The sequence below is a fragment of the Panthera tigris genome, chromosome C1 (genome assembly GCF_018350195.1).
Source record: "Panthera tigris isolate Pti1 chromosome C1, P.tigris_Pti1_mat1.1, whole genome shotgun sequence".
In the NCBI taxonomy this organism is placed as follows: domain Eukaryota; kingdom Metazoa; phylum Chordata; class Mammalia; order Carnivora; family Felidae; genus Panthera; species Panthera tigris.
This window is the reverse complement of record NC_056667.1, coordinates 32980197-32998193: the sequence shown is the minus strand read 5'-3', so window position 1 is coordinate 32998193 and position 17997 is coordinate 32980197. Positions and strand designations below refer to the sequence as shown.

The 17997-nt window shown below is 37.3% G+C and overlaps 1 protein-coding gene across 4 annotated transcripts in view; it reads right to left on the bottom strand.

Annotated features, from left to right (window-relative positions):
• The window catches only part of CCDC30 (coiled-coil domain containing 30), a 125940-nt gene that overhangs the window by 69576 nt on the left and 38367 nt on the right, over positions 1-17997 (bottom strand). The window contains exons 1-4 of one of the 4 annotated variants that reach the window (XM_042996824.1): positions 7730-7784; positions 4979-5104; positions 3498-3635; positions 1357-1526 (exon numbers count right to left, since the gene is read on the bottom strand). The exons of 1 other annotated variant lie outside the window; for it this stretch is intronic. In XM_042996824.1, the coding sequence (XP_042852758.1) occupies positions 1357-1526; positions 3498-3635; positions 4979-5095 (425 nt within the window). In that variant the 5' untranslated portion in view covers positions 5096-5104; positions 7730-7784. Of the gene's footprint in view, positions 1-1356; positions 1527-3497; positions 3636-4978; positions 5105-6052; positions 6073-6424; positions 6529-7729; positions 7785-17997 lie in introns of those variants that run through there. 2 more of the 4 variants (XM_042996823.1, XM_042996825.1) reach the window with 2 other exon arrangements.

The following is a 17997-nucleotide window of genomic DNA, read 5'->3' as shown; positions in this document are numbered from 1 at the left end:
TTTAGACCAAGTCATGGAAACAGGTGGCAGCAAGGAGCTCTTTATAGAGAAGTCCAGTATCTTTATCATGGCAAGGTTCCCCACCTCCAAATGAATTAAGGCCATAGCCTTGTTCTGTGGGGCAAGTATCCCTACCAATTACCCCAAGTCAGGTGGGTGGATTTTTTTCAGCTTTGATAATTAATGTCAACTTCTTCTCTGAAGAGTGTTCAAATTGGACACTTCATCTCCACTGCTGCCTACTCAATCTAGGCCACTGTCTCTTCATCTGTAGCTCATATCTGGATTAATTGGTCCATTTTTCTTCTTTAATTTATCTCTTATAGAGATTCTAGAATAATCTCCCTCAAAAACCCAGTAATATACTTTTCCAGTGCTCAAGAACTAGACTTCCTTTTTCCCCTACAGCAAACCTAAATGCTGTGATCTAGCTTCTTGGCTTTTTGTTCTTGTGACCACTATTACACCTATTCCCCACCACCTCTCCAATATGCTTTTCCCACTTGTGCAACTAGGTTTCATGGTTGTGAATCTTGGACTCAAAGCACACTCTAAAGTTAAAAGCAACTTTTAGGAGGGCATACAATTCAGAGGTCCAAAACTAGCAAAAAAACCTCCTTGTATGTTAAAACATTTTGAAAGATATAAATGTGGCCATACCTAGACCATATTTTCCTAGTTCATTGATGATGTGTCCTTTAGTATATAATATATAAGTCAAATTGCCATCTTTCATTCCCTTTTGATGATCTAGTTCTAGGCTTTTGCCTGGACAGAATTCGATTGCATCTATTATCGTGCCAAGGCAGGGTAATACATTTGCCCAAAGTCTAACAAGTTTCTGTGAAAAAATACTTTTGGTGAAAAAGTAGAAAGACAAGAGTTAAAGGGCAAGATTAACAAGAGAGAAAAGAAGAATGAAAAAGAAAGAAAAGGGTTATCAAAATTATCAGATACAATGTTAAATAAAAACAGCAAAAATCTCTCAGCTTTTTTGATATTTAGAGTATAGTCCAATTATGTAAAAAAAAAATCCCACATATATGTATGTTTATAGAGAGAAGAAAGAAAAATTAGGACATTAACATATCCCCCTGGTGACATTATGGGCTATTAACATCTCCTTTCACTTTTCCATGCTTTCCAAATTTTCTACAAGAAGCATAAAATTATTTTAAAAAGCAGGAAAAGATTTAAAAATTTAATAATATATTAAAAGACAAACTTCTTGGGGAATGCTTGCTTATAACTAATTTTTCCACTCACATCATTTGGCAACAAATATCAAATTCTTGTGATGATTAAGCCAAATGTACCCCCAAATAATTAATGTGATATGGGATTTTCTCAATTTACCAGAATTCCTTTTCCTCTTCCTTTGGGCTTTGAATCTCTACTTCCAAAATTGGTTCTTTAGACACAAGATCTTTACAGATATTTTCACCTGTAATTAAATTAGTAGCTGCAGTTTTTCTCTCTACAGTAAAATGATTTAATTGTTCAAATTCTTGTGAAAGCTTCAAGACCTATAAAGTTAAAGTGAAAAGACAAATATTCTATTTTGCATACTCTTACAGATAATTATGAAAAAAGTACATTTAGTCATTTAGTCCATTAAATGCTTAAATAATTATTGACAAGTAATATAAATTAACATCTAATTGAAGGATCTTCTTCTAGTTTAACTTAACACTTTGCAGTTGTTATATATAATTAATCCATTTTTACCACAGGCATAAGGATGCATAAATCCATGGTTTTAAAGAAGGGTATTTTTGGAGAGAGGGAGAGAGAGAGAAAGATAAAGCAAATGTAGTACCAACCATGTTAACATTGGAGAGGTGAGGGTACATGGGCATTCTTTTTGCTATTTTTGCAACTTTTCTATAAGTTTGAAATTATTTCAAAATAAAAAGTTTTTTAAGTGAGAGAGAGCCAGATTAGCAGGATAGTGATACGGCTCTCTCATTTTTATATTATATTCTTATTGCCTACGTTTATCTCCTGTGTTAAACTATCCAATGATATTTCATAAGACAAGATCCTTTAACTGCACAGTGTGAGGGTAACTCACTTTGCTGACAAGATCCCACAAACAAAGCTTAGTTATAGGCTATGCCCCATAATCTCCCTTCCCAGACAGCAAACCCCATGTTCTGAACCTTTCCCTCCCTAAGTCACATACTATTTGATCCATATCCCAATCTCTCAGCAACTTGTACCCTGCTTTCAGGATAAAAACTTCACATAAATGAGGCCTGGACTTAGTCCTCCATTTCACATGTACTAAAATATAACCCAATATCTTTTAACTGTGTGTTCAAGCCTTCACTTCTTTCTGCCATTTTAATCAAGACCCAGAGAGTAACTGAGGAAGGGAATTTTCAGCCCAGAGTTGTTAATAATAGGTGGGACTCCAGAAATTACACTACAGGCAACCTCCAATGTTGACTAACCCTGGTCTGGCAGCCATTTTTACACTTGGGGAACAAAGTGGGGTCAGGACATTTAAATATTTTTCTAATTCTAAGTATAAGCCTAATTTTCAGTATAACTGAAAAAAAAAATGCTTTGATTCAAAGGTTTAAGGTTGAAGACACTTAAGTAAACTTGTTTGTTTTGAATACTGGGGGGTGGTGGTAAAATAGACTTAACATAAAGTTTACCATCTTAACTAGTTTAAGTGTGTGGTTCCGTGGTATTAAATATATTCACACGGTTGTGCGGCCACTGCCACCACCCATCCCCCGAACTCTTTTCATCTTGTAAAACAAACCCAATACCTATTATACAATTACACCCTTTTCTTGTCTCCCCCAGTCCCTGGGCAACCACCATTACACTTTCTGTCTTTATGATTTTGACTACTCTGAGTACCTCATATAATTGAAATCATACAGTGTTTGTGTTTTTGTGATTGGTTTATTTCACTTAGCACAAAGTCTTCAAGATTCATCCATGTTGTAGCATATTGCAGAATCTCCTTCCTTTTTAAGGCTCAATGACTTTCCATTGTGTGTATATACCACAATTTGCTTGTCTATTCATCCATCAAGAAACACTTGGGATACTTCTAAGCTTTAACTATTGTGAATAATGCTGCTGTGAAAATGGGTGTGCAAATATCTCTTCAAGACTCTGCTTTCAATTCTTTTGGGTAGATCTCTCTAGATAGCGGAATTGCTGGATCATTTGGTGGTTGTATTTTTGAGCAAACCTTTTACATTATAATATGTGCTCCAAAATTTAAGCTTTTGGGAAACTGACTCAAAGTAAAAAAAAAAAAATTCACAGATTAATTCTAAGAGTGAAAGACTGAAGTCTATTCTGAGTCATAACTTGGCTTATAGCCTACACTATATGGGAATTTATTCTATAATAATAAAAGAAACTCCAATTTACATGTAATCTCTTATTGAAAATTAATTTCCTTTTATTGTATCCTCATAAGAGATAAAGTCTAACACTGAACATTTAAATAATTAATTCAGTCTCACCTTTGTTTCTAATTCAGAATTCTCTCTTTGTAGCAGGTCATATGTTATTAAATAATGGTCTCTGTCTTCTGCTGCCCTTGGAAGACTTTGAATTTCATTATAAAGGCATATAAGTTCTGACCTTGATTTTTGCACCTCCTGATTAAGAAATAAAGACATTTAGTAAATGAGATTTTCCCCATAAAAAGTATAATATTTCTAAAATGGAATCTTTGAAACAACTCTCACAATTTTTTTTTTTTTGCTTTTTTCCCCCCAACTTATTCTTCTAGCAGAACTACTTTTAAGAAAGTAGTTAAGGTAGTTAAGTAGTAAAGTTTACTTAAGTCAATTAATGAAACTGAGCATTCTTAGCTTCTATCACTCACAGGTGGAAGGACTGGGTTTCTAGAGTTCTTCCTACTTTTTGCAAGGCTTGTAGAGAGGGTACATTCTTCAGCAACTCCTGCACTAATTATATTTTCTTGCTTAAAGTGTATCTTTTTTCAAATGTACCTTTTACAGAATAACTGAGCCTTTAATCTTGTGACAACCTCATGCAGAAGGGCTACTGAAACAGGCTCAGAGAGTGTAAGTGGCCTGCCCAAGTTCACATAGCCAGGAAGTGGTAAAGCTGAGATTCAACCATCTGACCAACTTCAAACTCTGTGTTCTTCACAACAAATTATGCTGCCTTAGTTAATAATGTGTATTCAGTGACTAGGGCTTCCTCTAATCCTCTGATTTCTTCCCCCTATATCTGTGAGAGAAAACCCTTTAGTTATATGTAGAGTCTTATCAAATTTCTACATTGATGACATGGAAGATGTAGTTTGGCTGGTGGATGACTGGGGCCTGAGAGTTAGTCTGTGGTGTCCTGTGAAGGAAACGGATGATATTAAATTTACTTTAGGAAAGGAGTTACATGGTATTTTCCCAAAGCCTTCAAATCAGAAGGAGAAGAGAATGTTGATGAGGAAAGTGTTGGGCAAAAAGGAGAGAGAACAGAGAGTGGCCACAGGAAGAAGGCAAGTGGTATCAGTTTCCTACCTCATTGTATTGGAAATTCCTGTAGGTCATCAGGATGGGATTTGGGGCATTGCACTGGCTGTCACCCACCCTGCAAACTGATTAAATGTCACCATCCTCTAAATTGGTGATCTAGACTTCCATGGACTCACTTCCAGGTCTCTCTTTTAAATATAGGCTGGTTGTCTCCTGATAGACATTTCCAAGATGGTAGGACAAGCAGTTAAAAGGAGAGACAAGTCCATGACTCTATGGCCACCATACTAATCAAACCACCTACTACTTAAAGGTCTCTTTTTGGCTAGTGCTGGAGCTGGAACTCAGCGTGAGGGAACAACAGTCACCCCATTATTACTAACAGAAACACATATTCTAGAGCTACTATTTATTTTAAAATTAAAATAAATGGTAACATGAAATCCCTAAATTAGGAATGCAAAAAGAGGAGAATAACATCCTGAGTGGCAGAATACCTCACTATCAACTTTCAAAGCCTTCTGTACAGTATTAAGATCAGATGTCGATTGCTTTCTCCTTTCTCTCTCTTCTGACAACTTACTTTCAAATATGTCAATTTTTTCTTGGCTCATTTTCAAAATCTGCAAAAAAGCATTTTACATAATTATTTCTACATACAATAATGTTTCCTATAAATTCTAATAATACTAATTTACACCCTAACTAAATTATAAAGTCACCTAAAGGAGATATAAAGCTGGGAAAAATAGTTCATGGTACCATAGTTCGTAAGAGACATTTTTCTCTCTGAGTCTGTTTTCTCAACTGTAAAATGGAGCTAATACTTTTCCTACATACATTATGGCCATCAGAGTAGGAATAAAGTGAGATTTTGAAAGTATTCTGTAAATGTTAAGCACCGACCAAATACAAAGTATCGTTGAAATCTTTCTAAATTCGTTGATAATAATAATTGCAATAATAATGAGATCAGCTAATAGGTAGTTAGTGCTTAGCATATGTCAGACATTACGGTACATGTTTTACTTGCACAATCTCATTTTATTTTCCCAGAACACTACAAAATTGGAACTACTTTTTTTTTTTTTTTTTTTTTTTTTTTTTTTTACAGAGAACAGAGGTGAGGCTCAGATATATTTACTTAAGCTGAAGAAAGGAAAGGGTGGATCAACCAAAGAGTTTTACCTAATTAAATTTTGGACAAAAGTATGCTGGAGCTTTGCTTGTACTTCTGGATTCATAATTTACTGCCAGATATGTATTCATTTGACCTACAGGTTTTTCCAAAATTAATCCATTAGTTTAGTAACGTTGATTATTAATAATTTCCCTTTTTTGTGTTTAATATCAATAAAACAGGAAGAGATGGGTTGGAAAGAATGGAAAAGGAAACTGGAAAAATGGATGCTAAAACCTCGGTGTAACTTTTGCAAATCCTCCTGTCTAAGGGCATAGAAAAAAGACCTGGCTAAGAATGAGGTCGACTTCTTAGCAGTACCATACAAGGATACAGGAAAGGATATCACCCACCCTCTTCTGCCCTGGTGAATGTTTCTGCACATCCATACCTGACACGCTGAGCATTCAGCACTCAAGGCAAAGCTCTTCTTGGCCCCACCCCTCCACCACCTGAGATGCCTCTGTGCAAAGTGTAGGGAAATGGTTCAACTCCCCTCATTTCCTTTGTGTTTTTTAGCATAAGAATGTCATGTATTTTAATGCCATAACTTTTAAAAGATAGTTTTCAAAGGGATATATATTTGAAATCTCCCATAATTTATGCCATTCTAAAAATAATTATGCACTTAGGCAATTTATGTCCTTCACAGACTCCGTGGTGACCAAAGTTTCAAGCAGAAAAACACAGGAAAAGGGCAGCAAACAATGTGAGAGATGAGCAGTGGGATGGCGAGAGCTCTGGGTAGCTGAAGGGAGCCTACCTCATCTGTCAGGCAACAGCAAACAGGGAAGCACTGACTGACGTGCTAAGGAATTGCCTAACTGGCACAGGGTAGCTACCAACGGCTCTGGAGAACGGTGTAACAGCTTGGAATTTTCCACTTTCAGTGTTCCACTACCTGAAAGGTGGGGATCATCTAATGCTCTGAACCAAACTATGCCTCCTGGGCACAGTATGACAAGTGTTCCTGCCATCCGTGCTGTGTGCTTGCACTGTGCTCTGCCCTCGCACAGGCATAGCCAATGGGGTGGCAGATGTGGGTGCCAGACAGGAAGAAACATGCCAGGTCATCACCTCCAGGTTCATGTGCTCAGTGTTGGGCATGCTGTAACCCCCATCAGTTATAATAAATCCACTATATAAACCCCTCCATAAATCCTCATAAGAGTTAATATGATGAACAAAATCAGCTGGAAGGCCAGACAAACCTGGAATAACTCCTAGCTCTGTCTCTTACATTGTTCAAGTTCCTTTAAATTCTCTCAAATATGAAGTGGGACTATCTCTCCTACCTTGGGGAGGGTTGTTATAGGGATTACATGAGACTATGTTTATAAAACATCTAGAACAGAACATGGCATATGAGAGATGCTTGACATATTGTGGCTATTATCATTCTTACCAGATACCTAGCATTTCTTCTCTTTTAAGCATTTTCTCTGAGAATATGCATACTAGCCACATTAAGAGGATCTAATTAATGATAAATCTGTCTGCATATAGAAATTGGTAAGGAATACAGATCATTATCTTGAGGACTTGGTTTAAAGGATTGCTTTTCTAAATTATTTGTTCTTTTAAAATTTTTAAAAATTAATTAAATATTTATTTGTTTTTGGGAAGGGGGCACAGAGAGGGAGGAAGGGAGAGAACCCCAAGTTAGCTCTACGCTGCCAGCACAGAGCCTGATGCGGGCTCGATCCCATGGAACTGTGAGATCATGACCTGAGCAGAAACCAAGAGTTGGGCGCTTAACTGATTGAGCCACCCAGTAGTCACTAAATTATTTGTTCTTTTAAAGTCACCCCCTCTCATTTATTTTCAAAAGAATTCTCATGGGGAAACTGCCTCCAGGGCTCCCAGAAATGGAAGCTTCTCTGGTCGGTGTGGAGGCAGAAGGCCTGGAGCTTTGCATCTGTAGAATGTCAAGGATCCCTAAAACACAGTTTGAAAGTCACAGTGGCAAAAATGTGGGTTTTGTAGTCAGTTGAAATTTGAGATCTTCCACATTTATGAATTTGTGATCTTGGTTTCCTCACTATGCAGAAGACGGAACGATACTTACCTCCCAGAATTTTCTGTTAACATTACATGAGTTATATCAAACCCACAGCAGAGTCATTACAACATTGTAGGCACTCAGATCTTAATTTCCATCCTTTTACTTCCTATTTGTAGGAAACAGAAAGTAAAGTAGTCAGAGACCAGGAATGATGGCATGAGGCACCTGAGCACCCATCTAAAACCTGATGATGCAGGCGAAGGGGAGCGTGACCCTACATCAAGATCTGAAGCTCCTAACCCCCGGATTACAGCATTCAGTTCACTCGATTACGCTGCTGAGAATGATTCTTTGGTTAATACTGAGTGATATCACCATTGCCTGGCTGCTAAACACAATCAAGAAAGCTTCAGTCTTTTTCTTCTTGAAAGATCACAAGAGAACTTCAATGGCAAAAATCTATTTAGTTACTTCCTCTTTCCTCAAGAAATGACTTAAAAAATTTTTTTAAATGTTCTTATTTATTTTTGAGACAGAGAGAGACAGAGCATGAGCAGGGGAGGGGCAGAGAGAGAGGGAGACACAGAATCTGAAGCAGGCTCCAAGCTCTGAGCCGGCAGCATAGAGCCCGACACGGGGCTCGAACCCACGAGCCGTGAGATCATGACCTGAGCTGAAGTCGGACGCCCAACTGACTGAACCACCAAGGCGCCCCAAGAAATGACTTTAAAAGGCCATTTAACTATAATTTATTACTTATTCATTGAATACCTTTTCTAATTTGAAAGACTTCTATTTGTAAACACTCTTAAAGGGAAGAACCATATATTTACAATGTTCCTTCTTAGCCCCTTCCAGGGGGCTCTATGTGGGATAAAATGAAAGGATCATTAAAAGTCAATATAAATCTTTATTATTTTAGAAATCCACACATATTTCAAGTCTTGATGACAAGGTAAAGAAAACTGGCTTATACCATAGCTGTAGGACTAAGATCAGACAGAAAAAAACCCTGGTATTTAATATTAAACATGATAGGAAAATGTGTTTTCTTTTCTAAACAAGTTTTAAAATAAGACAGATGCTCATTTATTCAGAATGTCATAGATAACATCTATCATAGAGGGAGGTGGATTTACCAGTTACTCTACAAGAATCTTTTCTACCATCCAGAATTCTGTGGGGTGCCTGGGTTTGGTTGAGTGTCCAACTTTGTCTCAGGTCATGATCTCCCAGTTTGTGGGTTCGAGCCCTGCATTGGGCTCTGTGCTGACAGCTCGAAGCCTGGAGCCTGCTTCGGATTCTGTGTCTCCCTCTCTCTCTCCCGCCCCACCCCCACCCCCCACCAGCGATCTTTCTCTCTCTCTCAAAATAAACATAAAAAAAAAAAAAAAAGGATTCTGTGATACAGAGGGCCACATGTAACTGTACCCCTGGTAGGTATCTCTCTCTTCAGGAAAGAACTTGGCGCACACTTCCCAGGCATCCTCCAGTGAACAACTGAGCATGGTTAGGGATATTAAGGCCTGGCCATTTCTGGTTAATGTGGAATTTCGTCACAGGTTATCACAGAGCCAAAGCCCTGTTGGTCTGAATGAGACTTCTCAGAGCTACACCACAGGCTGAGGTTCTTCCTTCCAATCTTCCTTCCGTCTCCCTCTTCTTTAACAGATATCAGACCTGAATCACGATCTAAAGGCTTTGCTAGCCCATGTCTGCCCTTCCCTGATCCTTCTCAGGTACCACCCCCCAATAACTCTCCTGTAATTCTAGGTTTGTCTTGGTGCCTGCTTCCCAGATCAGTCTCCTTTCAGTGGATATATGGGTGACAGAACAGGAATGGGCCACAGTCATGGTCACCATCAAAGACAAAAGAAAATGACCATTTGTTTAAAGACATGAATATAAGCATCCAAGAAGCTCAATGAACTGCAAGAAAGATGAAATCAAGGAGACCCACACCAAGACACATTATAATTAAACTATTGAAAGGCAAAGGCAAAGAGATAATCTCAACTGCAGCAAGAGAGAAGTGACTTGTCACTTACAGGAGATCCTCAATAAGATCCTCAATAATCCTCAATTATTGAGCAGATTTCTCATCAGAAACTTTGGAGGTCAGAAGGCTGTGGGCTGATATATTCAAAATGCTAAAAGGAAAAACCTGTCAGCCAAGAGTTCTATATCCAACAAAACTGTCCTTTCAAGAGTGAGAATGAAATTAAGACATTTACAGATAAATAAAAGCTGAGGGAGTTTGTTACTAGTAGACCTTCCCTGTGAGAAATTCTAAAGGGAGTCCTGCGGGTTGAAATGAAAAGATACCAGACAGTAACTCAAAGCCATATGAAGAGATAAACATCTCAGTAAAGGTAAATACATGGGCAATTATAAAAGCTAGTATTATAGTAACAATGGTTTAAAACTCAACTTTTTTCCACATGATTTAAGAGATGAATATATTGTTTAAAATTATTAGCCTAAAAGCTAGTATTATTGTAACTTTCATTCTAATTCCATAATTTGGTTTCTATGTAATTTAAGAGACTAATACATTTAAAAAAGCAATTATTAGTTCATGTTTTTAGACACACAATATATAAAATTGTAATTTTGTGATGTCAGTTACTGAGAGCAGAGCTGTAAATGAGCAGAATTTTTGCATACTATTACAGTTAAGCTGGCATAAAGTCAAATTAGAGTGTTATAACTTTAGCATGTTAAATGTAATCCCTATGGTAACCACAAAGAAAATACTTATAGAGTATACTCAAAGGAAATGAAAAGGAATTAAAATGTTTTATTACCAAAAAATCAACTATACACAAGAGAGACAATAATGCAGGAAATGAGGGGGACAAAGAGCTATAATGTACATAGAAACATGGCAAAATGACAAAAGTCCTACTGTAATAATTACTTTAAATTTAAGGTAATTATCTCTACAATCAAAAGACAGACATTGGTATCATGAATAAAAACAAAACATGATCCAACTATATACTGTCCACACAAGATTCACTTCAGATTCATAGATGCAAACAGGTTGCAAGATAAAGGATAAAAAAAGTTTTTCATGCAAACAGTAACCAAAAGATGGCAGGGCTAGTTAAACTAATATCAGACAAAATAGACTTTAAATCAAAAAAGATTACAAGAGACAAAGAAGGACATTATATATTAATAAAACATTCAATACAGCAATAAGATATAATAGTACCTAATCACCAACCAAAATATATAAGGCAAAAATTGGCCAAACTGAAAGAAGATGGAGACATTTCTACAACAAGAATTGGAGACTTCAATACCTTTCTTTCTTTCTTTCTTTCTTTCTTTCTTTCTTTCTTTCTTTCTTTTTCTTCCTTCCTTCCTTTCTTTCTTTCTTTCTTTCTTTCTTTCTTTCTTTCTTTCTTTCTTTTTCTTTTTGATTGAGAGAGAGGGTGCAAGTTATCAAGGGGCAGAGAGAGAGAGAGAGAGAGAGAGAGAGAGAAGCAGGGCTCACCTGGGGTTCATGTTTTTACTCAAAGTGGGGCTCAAGCTCCCCTGATGTGGGACTCGAACTCACAAACTATGAGATCATGACCTGAGCTGAAGTCAGATGCTTAACGACTGAGTCATCCAGGTACCCCTCAATATCCTACTTTCAATAATGGATAGAACAGCCAGATATAAAATAAGTAAGGAAACAGGACTTGAACAACACAATAAAGCAGTAATATTTAACAGACATACAGGACACTCTACTCAATGACAACAAAGTACTCATCCTTCTCAAATGCACACAGGTCATTCTCCAGGACAGACCATATTTTAGGCCACAGACTAAATCTTAACAGATTTTAAAAGACAGATTGGTAATATGGTAATACAAAGTATCTTCTCTGATCACAGTAGGATGGAGACAGAAATTAAGAACAGAAGGAAAACTGGAAAATTCACATATTTGTGGAAATTAAACAACTTACTTTTAAACAACCAATGGATCAAAGAAGATATCACAAGAGAGATTAGGAAATACCCAGAGATGAATGAAAATGAAAGTTCAACACAGCAAAACTTATGAGAAGTAATAAAAGGGGGAAATTTATAGCAATAAATGCTCACATTAAAGAACAAGAAAGATTTGAAATCAACAACCTAACTTTATAATTTAAGAAAGTATGAAAAGAACAACAAATTAAATCCAGACATAGTAGAAAGAAATAATAAAGGTTAGAGCACAGATAAAATAAAGAATAGAAAATCAATATATAAAATCAGTGAAACAAAAAATTCGTTATTTGAAACGATGAACAAAATTGACAAATCTTCACCTAGACTAAGAAAAAAAAAAGACTCAAATTACTAAAGTAAGATTTGAAAATGAGTATATTACTACTGATTCTACAGAAATTAAAAAAAAAAAATTATAAGAGTACTCTGAACAGGAGCACCTGGATGGCTCAGTTGGTTGAGCTTCCAGCTTCAGTTCAGGTCATGATCTTGCAGTTCATGAGTTCGAGCCCTGCATCGGGCTCTGTGCTGACAGCTTGGAGCCTGGAGCCTGCTTCAGATTCTGTTTCTCCCTCTCTCTCTCTGCCCCTCCCCCACTTGTGCGCGCTCTCTCTCTCTCTCTCTCTCTCTCTCTCAAAAATAAATAAAAACATTTAAAAAAAGAGTACTCCGAACAATTGTACACAATAAATTAGACAACATACACGAAATGGACAAATTCCTAGAAACACAAAACCAACAAAGACTGAATCATAAAGAAACAGAAAATTTGAATAGACCTATAATGTGTAAGGATACTGAGTCAGTAATCAAAAATCTCCAGTACAGAGAAAGGTCTCAGGCCTGATGGCCTCACTGGTAAATTCTACCAAACATTAAAAAAAGAACTAACACCAAGCCTTCTCAAACTTTTCCCAAAACTTGAAAGGGAAGAAACACTTTCTAACTCACCCAGTGAGGTCAGCTTACCCTGCCATGAAAGCCAGACAAAGATACTATAAGGAAGAAAAAACTACAGACCAATATCCTTTATGAGAATTGATGTAAAAATCCTCAAAAAATATTATCAAAATGAATTTAACATCATGTTAGAAAGGATATACACCATAACCAAGTGAGATCTATTCCTGAAATGTAAGTATGGTTCAATATACAGAAATTAATCATTGTGATACACCACATTAAAAGTATGAAGGAACATTGACATGATCATCTAATTGGTGCAGAAAAAGCATTTGACAGGATTCAACACCGTTTCATGATTAAAAAAACATTAAAGAGGGGCGCCTGGATGCCTCAGTTGGTTAAGTGTCTGACTCTTGATTTTCGGTTAGGTCTTGATCTCAGGGTTGTGAGTTCAAACCCTGCATTGGGCTCCATGCTTGGCATAGATCCTACTTAAAACAACAACAACAATGACAACAAACCACAAAATAATCTAGGAAAAGAAGAAAACTATCTCAACATAATAAAGATTTATAAGAAACCCACGGTGAACATCATATTCAATGGTCAAAGACTGAAAGCTTTCCCTGTAAGATCAGGAACAAACTTTCACCATTTCTATTCAACATAGTATTGGAAATTCTAGCCAGAGCAATTAAGCAAGAAAAAAATAAATAAAAGACGTCCAAACTGGAGAAGAAGAAGCAAAATTATCTCTGTTTGCAGATGATATAATCTTATATGTAGGAAACCTTAAAGATTCCACAGTTAGACTTAATAAATGAATTTAGCCAAGCAGCAAGACACATAGTCAACACACAAAACTCAGTCACACTTCTACATGGTAGCAATGAGCAATCTGAAAAGGGAATTACAAAAACACTTCTATTTATAGTAGCATCAAAAAAATAGTTAGGAATTAATTTAACCAAGGAGGTGAAAGACTTGTACAATAAAAACTAGAAATCATTGCTGAAAAAAATTAAAGAAGAGAAAGTAATGGAAACACATTCCATGTTCATGGATTGGAAGACTTAATATTATTAAGATGTCAATACTATCTAAAGCAATCTGAAGATTCAATGCAGTCTCTATCAGAATCCCAATGACATTTTTTTTTTTTTGCAGAAATAGAAAAACCCATCTTAAAATTCATATGGAATTTCAAGGGATGCTGAACAGCTAAAACCATCTTGAAAAAGAAGAACAAAGCTTCAGGACTTATACTTCCTGATTTTAAAATATGCAGGGTGCCTGGGTGGCTCAGTCAGTTAAGGGTCCAACTCTTGATTTCTGTTCAGGTCATGATCTCACAGTTTGTGGGACTGAGCCCCATGATGCTTTGTGCTGGAGCTCTGTGCTGACAGCATGGAGCCTGCTTGGGATTCTCTCTCTCTCGCTCTCTCTCTCTCTCTCTCTCTCTCTCGCTCTCTGCCCCTCCCCCGCTCACATGCGCATGAGCATGCACTCTCTCTCTCTCTCTCTCTCACTCAAAATAAACATGTCTTAAAAATTTAGTACAAAGCCAGAGTAGTCAAAACAGTGTGGTACAGGCATAAATACAGACATATAGGCCAATGGAACAGAATACAGAGCCCCAAAATAAACCTGCATGTATATGGTCAAATGATTTTTTTTAATGTTTATTTACTTTTGACAGAGAGAGAGAGACAGACAGAGCATGAGCAGGGGAGGGGCAGAGAGAGAGGGAGACACAGAATCCGAAGCAGGCTCCAGACCCTGAGCTGTCAGCATAGAGCCCGATGCGGGGCTCGAACTCAGACTGTGAGATCATGACCTGAGCTGAAGTCAGTCGCTCAACTGACTGAGCCACCCAGATGTCCCGATATGGTCAAATGATTTTTGACAAATGCGCCAAGACCACTCAATGGGAAAAGACCAGTCTTTTCAACAAATGATGCTGAAAAAATTGGACATCCATTTACAAAAAGAATGAAGTTGTATCCTAACAGCATATATAAAAATTAACTAAAAATGAATCAAAGATTTAAATATAAGATGTAAAACTATAAAGCTCATAGAAGAAAACATGCAAAAGGCTTTATAACATTAAATTTGGCAATGATTTCTTGGATATGACATCAAAGGCACAGGCAATAAAAGAAAAAATAGACAAACTGACCATGAAATTTAGAATTTTTTGTGCATCAACACAGATGAAATGAAATGAAAACACAGATTCCAACCTATGGAATGGAAAAATATTTGCAATTATATATCTGATAAGGGATTGATATAAGCAGAAAATATAAAGAGCTCCCAAAACTCAACAACATAACAACAACCTGATTTTAAAATACTCAAAGGACTTGAATAGATATTTCTCCAATGATGACATATGATTGATCAATAAACACATGAAAAGATGTTTAACATCATTAATTATTAGGTAAATGCAACTCAAACCACAATGAGAAACTACCCTGTATTCATTAGGATAGCTACCACCAAAACCACAGAAAATAGGTGTTGTTGAAGGTGATATAGAGAAATTGGAACCCTTGTGAAACTGTTAGTGAGAAAGTAAACGGTGGAAAATGGTATGATGGTTCTTCAACAAAATGAAAGCCAGTTACTATAATCCAGCAATTCCACATCAAGGTATATACCCCAAAGAATTGAAAGCAGGGACTTGAATGGATATGTGCACACTTGTGTTCATCGCAGTGTTATCCACAACAGCCCAAAGGTTGAAGCAGCTCAAGTGTCCCTTGATGGATGAATAGATAAACAAAATGTGGCAATACAATGGAATTTCAGCCTGAAATAGGAAGGGCATTCTGACATGTGGTACAACAGGGATGAAACTTGGAAGATATGCTAATTGAAATGTGAGTCACCAAAGGAAAAATAGTGAATATGATTCCCCTTATTTGAGGTACCTAGAGTAGTCGAAATCATAGAGACAGAAAATAGAATGGCGGTTACCAGGGGCTGGGAGGAAGGGCAGAAGAGGGAATTATTGGTTAATGAATACACAGTTTCAGGTTTGCAAGATGAAGGGAGTTCTGGACGTAGATGTTAGTAATAGCTGCACAACATTGTGAATGTGCTTACTATCACTGAACTGTACACTTAAAAATAGTTATGTGTATTTTATCACAGTAACAGACATTTTTGAAAAACAAAAGTAGAACAAAGACTTTTGCAGACAAAAGGGAAAAAAAAACAAAAAGTTGATCACTAGTAGATCTATACCAGGAGAAATGTTGAATCATGGTCTTTAGGCTAAAGAAGTATGGTACCAGGTAGAAACTTGGATCTATGCAAAGCAATGGTGAACTCTAGAAGTGGTCAGTATGTGGTTAAATACGAAATACTTTTGTTTTCCCCTTAAAAGGCTTAAGCAAAAATAATTAACAATATATTATAGGATTTATAACATTGAGTGTTGTTCTTTTTTATTGAAGTTCATTCAATTTATCTCTTTCCTCTCATATTGTGCCATAAGCATCACGGTGAAAACAGGCCACACCTTATACATTTTGTTCAGAAATCACCACAGTTAAATATCCAAGTTCACCACTTCCAGGTTCTACTTTCCACTCAGTGGCAAAACATAATTCAACTACGTTCTCTGCTACTTTATAACAAGGATCATCTCTTCTTCAGAGCCAAATAGGGCATGTTCCTCACTGCTCTCTGAGGCCTCACCAGAAGCAGCTTCAAAGTTCATGCTTCTAAGCAACATTCCGATCATGGCAATCTACATATTCTCCGAGAGACAGACGCTTTCCCTATAGTCTCACTTCTTCATGAACTCTCACCAGAATCACCTTTAAGTCTGTATTTATACCAACAATCCCTTCAAGGCAATTTAAGCTTTTTCTATCTAGCACCCCAACATTACTCCAGCTTCCACATGTAATACAAGTACAAAGCCACTTCTACTGTTTTAGCTATTTGTTATAGAAGGTACCTCACTTTTTGGTACCAAAATGTCAACGAGTTTCTGCGGGCTGCCATAACAAAGTACCACAAACTGGGTAGCTTAAAACGACAGAAATTTATTCCTCATCACTCTGGAGGCTGGAACTCTGAAGTCAAGCTATTATCAAAGCAATGTTCCCTTTGAGACTCTGGGTAGAATCTTTCCTTGCCTCTTCTAGCTTCTGGTGGTGGCTGTCAATCCTTGGCATGTCTTGGCTTGTACCTGCATCCCTCCAATCTCTCCATCTGTCATCACATGGCACTCCCTGTGTGTCTCTGTCTTCACATAGCATTTCCTCTTCTCACAGGTACGCCGGTCATATTGGATTAGGGCCCATCCTAATGACCTCATCTTAACTTTACTGCATTTGCAAAGACCCTGTATCCAAATGAGGTCGTGTTCACAGGTACTGGGGGTTAGGACTTCAACATATTTCAATGGAGGCACAATTCAGTCCATGACAGAGATAATAAATAGAGTATATAAAGAGCTCTTGCAATAAAAAGACAACTCCATTAAAACTGGCAAAGAATATGAATAGGCATTTTCTTTTTTTAATGCTTATTTATCTTAAAAAAATTTTTTTTAACGTTTATTCATTTTTGAGAGACATAGAGAGACAGAGCATGAGCAGGGAAGGGGCAGAGCGAGAGGGAGACACAGAATCTGAAACGGGCTCCAGGCTCTGAGCTGTCAGCACAGGACCCAATGCAGGGCTCGAACTCACGAGCAGTGAGATCATGACCTGAGCCAAAGTCGGACGCTCAACCGACTGAGCCACCCAGGCACCCCTTTATTTATTTATCTTGAGAGAGAGCTCGCTCGCATGTGTGCATGCGTGAGTACGTGTGAGTGCGCACACACACACATGTGAGCAGGGGAGAGGCAGAGAATGAGGGAGAGAGAGAATCCCAAGCAGGCTCCACCCTGTCAGCACAGAGCCCAACATGGGCATGATCCCACAAAGCATGAGATCATGACCTGAGCTGAAGTGAAGAGTTGGATGCTTAAAAGACTGAGCCACTGAGTCACCCCATGAATAGACATTTTCTAAAGAAGATATACAAATGGCCAATAAGCGTAAGAAAAGATGTTCAAGATTACACAGGAAACACAAATCAAAATTACATTAAGATCCTACTTCACACCCACTAGGATAGCTATAATAAAAAAGATAAGACTATAACAAATATTGGTGAAGATGTGGGGAAGCTGGAATTCTTATACACTGCTGATGGGAATATTATATGGAACAACTGCTTTGGAAAACAGCCTGGCATTTCTTCAAAAGGGTAAACAGAGAGTTAACATATGACCTAGCAATTTCACTCCTAAGTACATACCCAAAAGAAATGAAAACATGTCCACACAAAAAGTTTGCATTATTCAAAATAGCCACAAAGTGGGAACTACCAAATGCCCCTCAACTGACGAATGG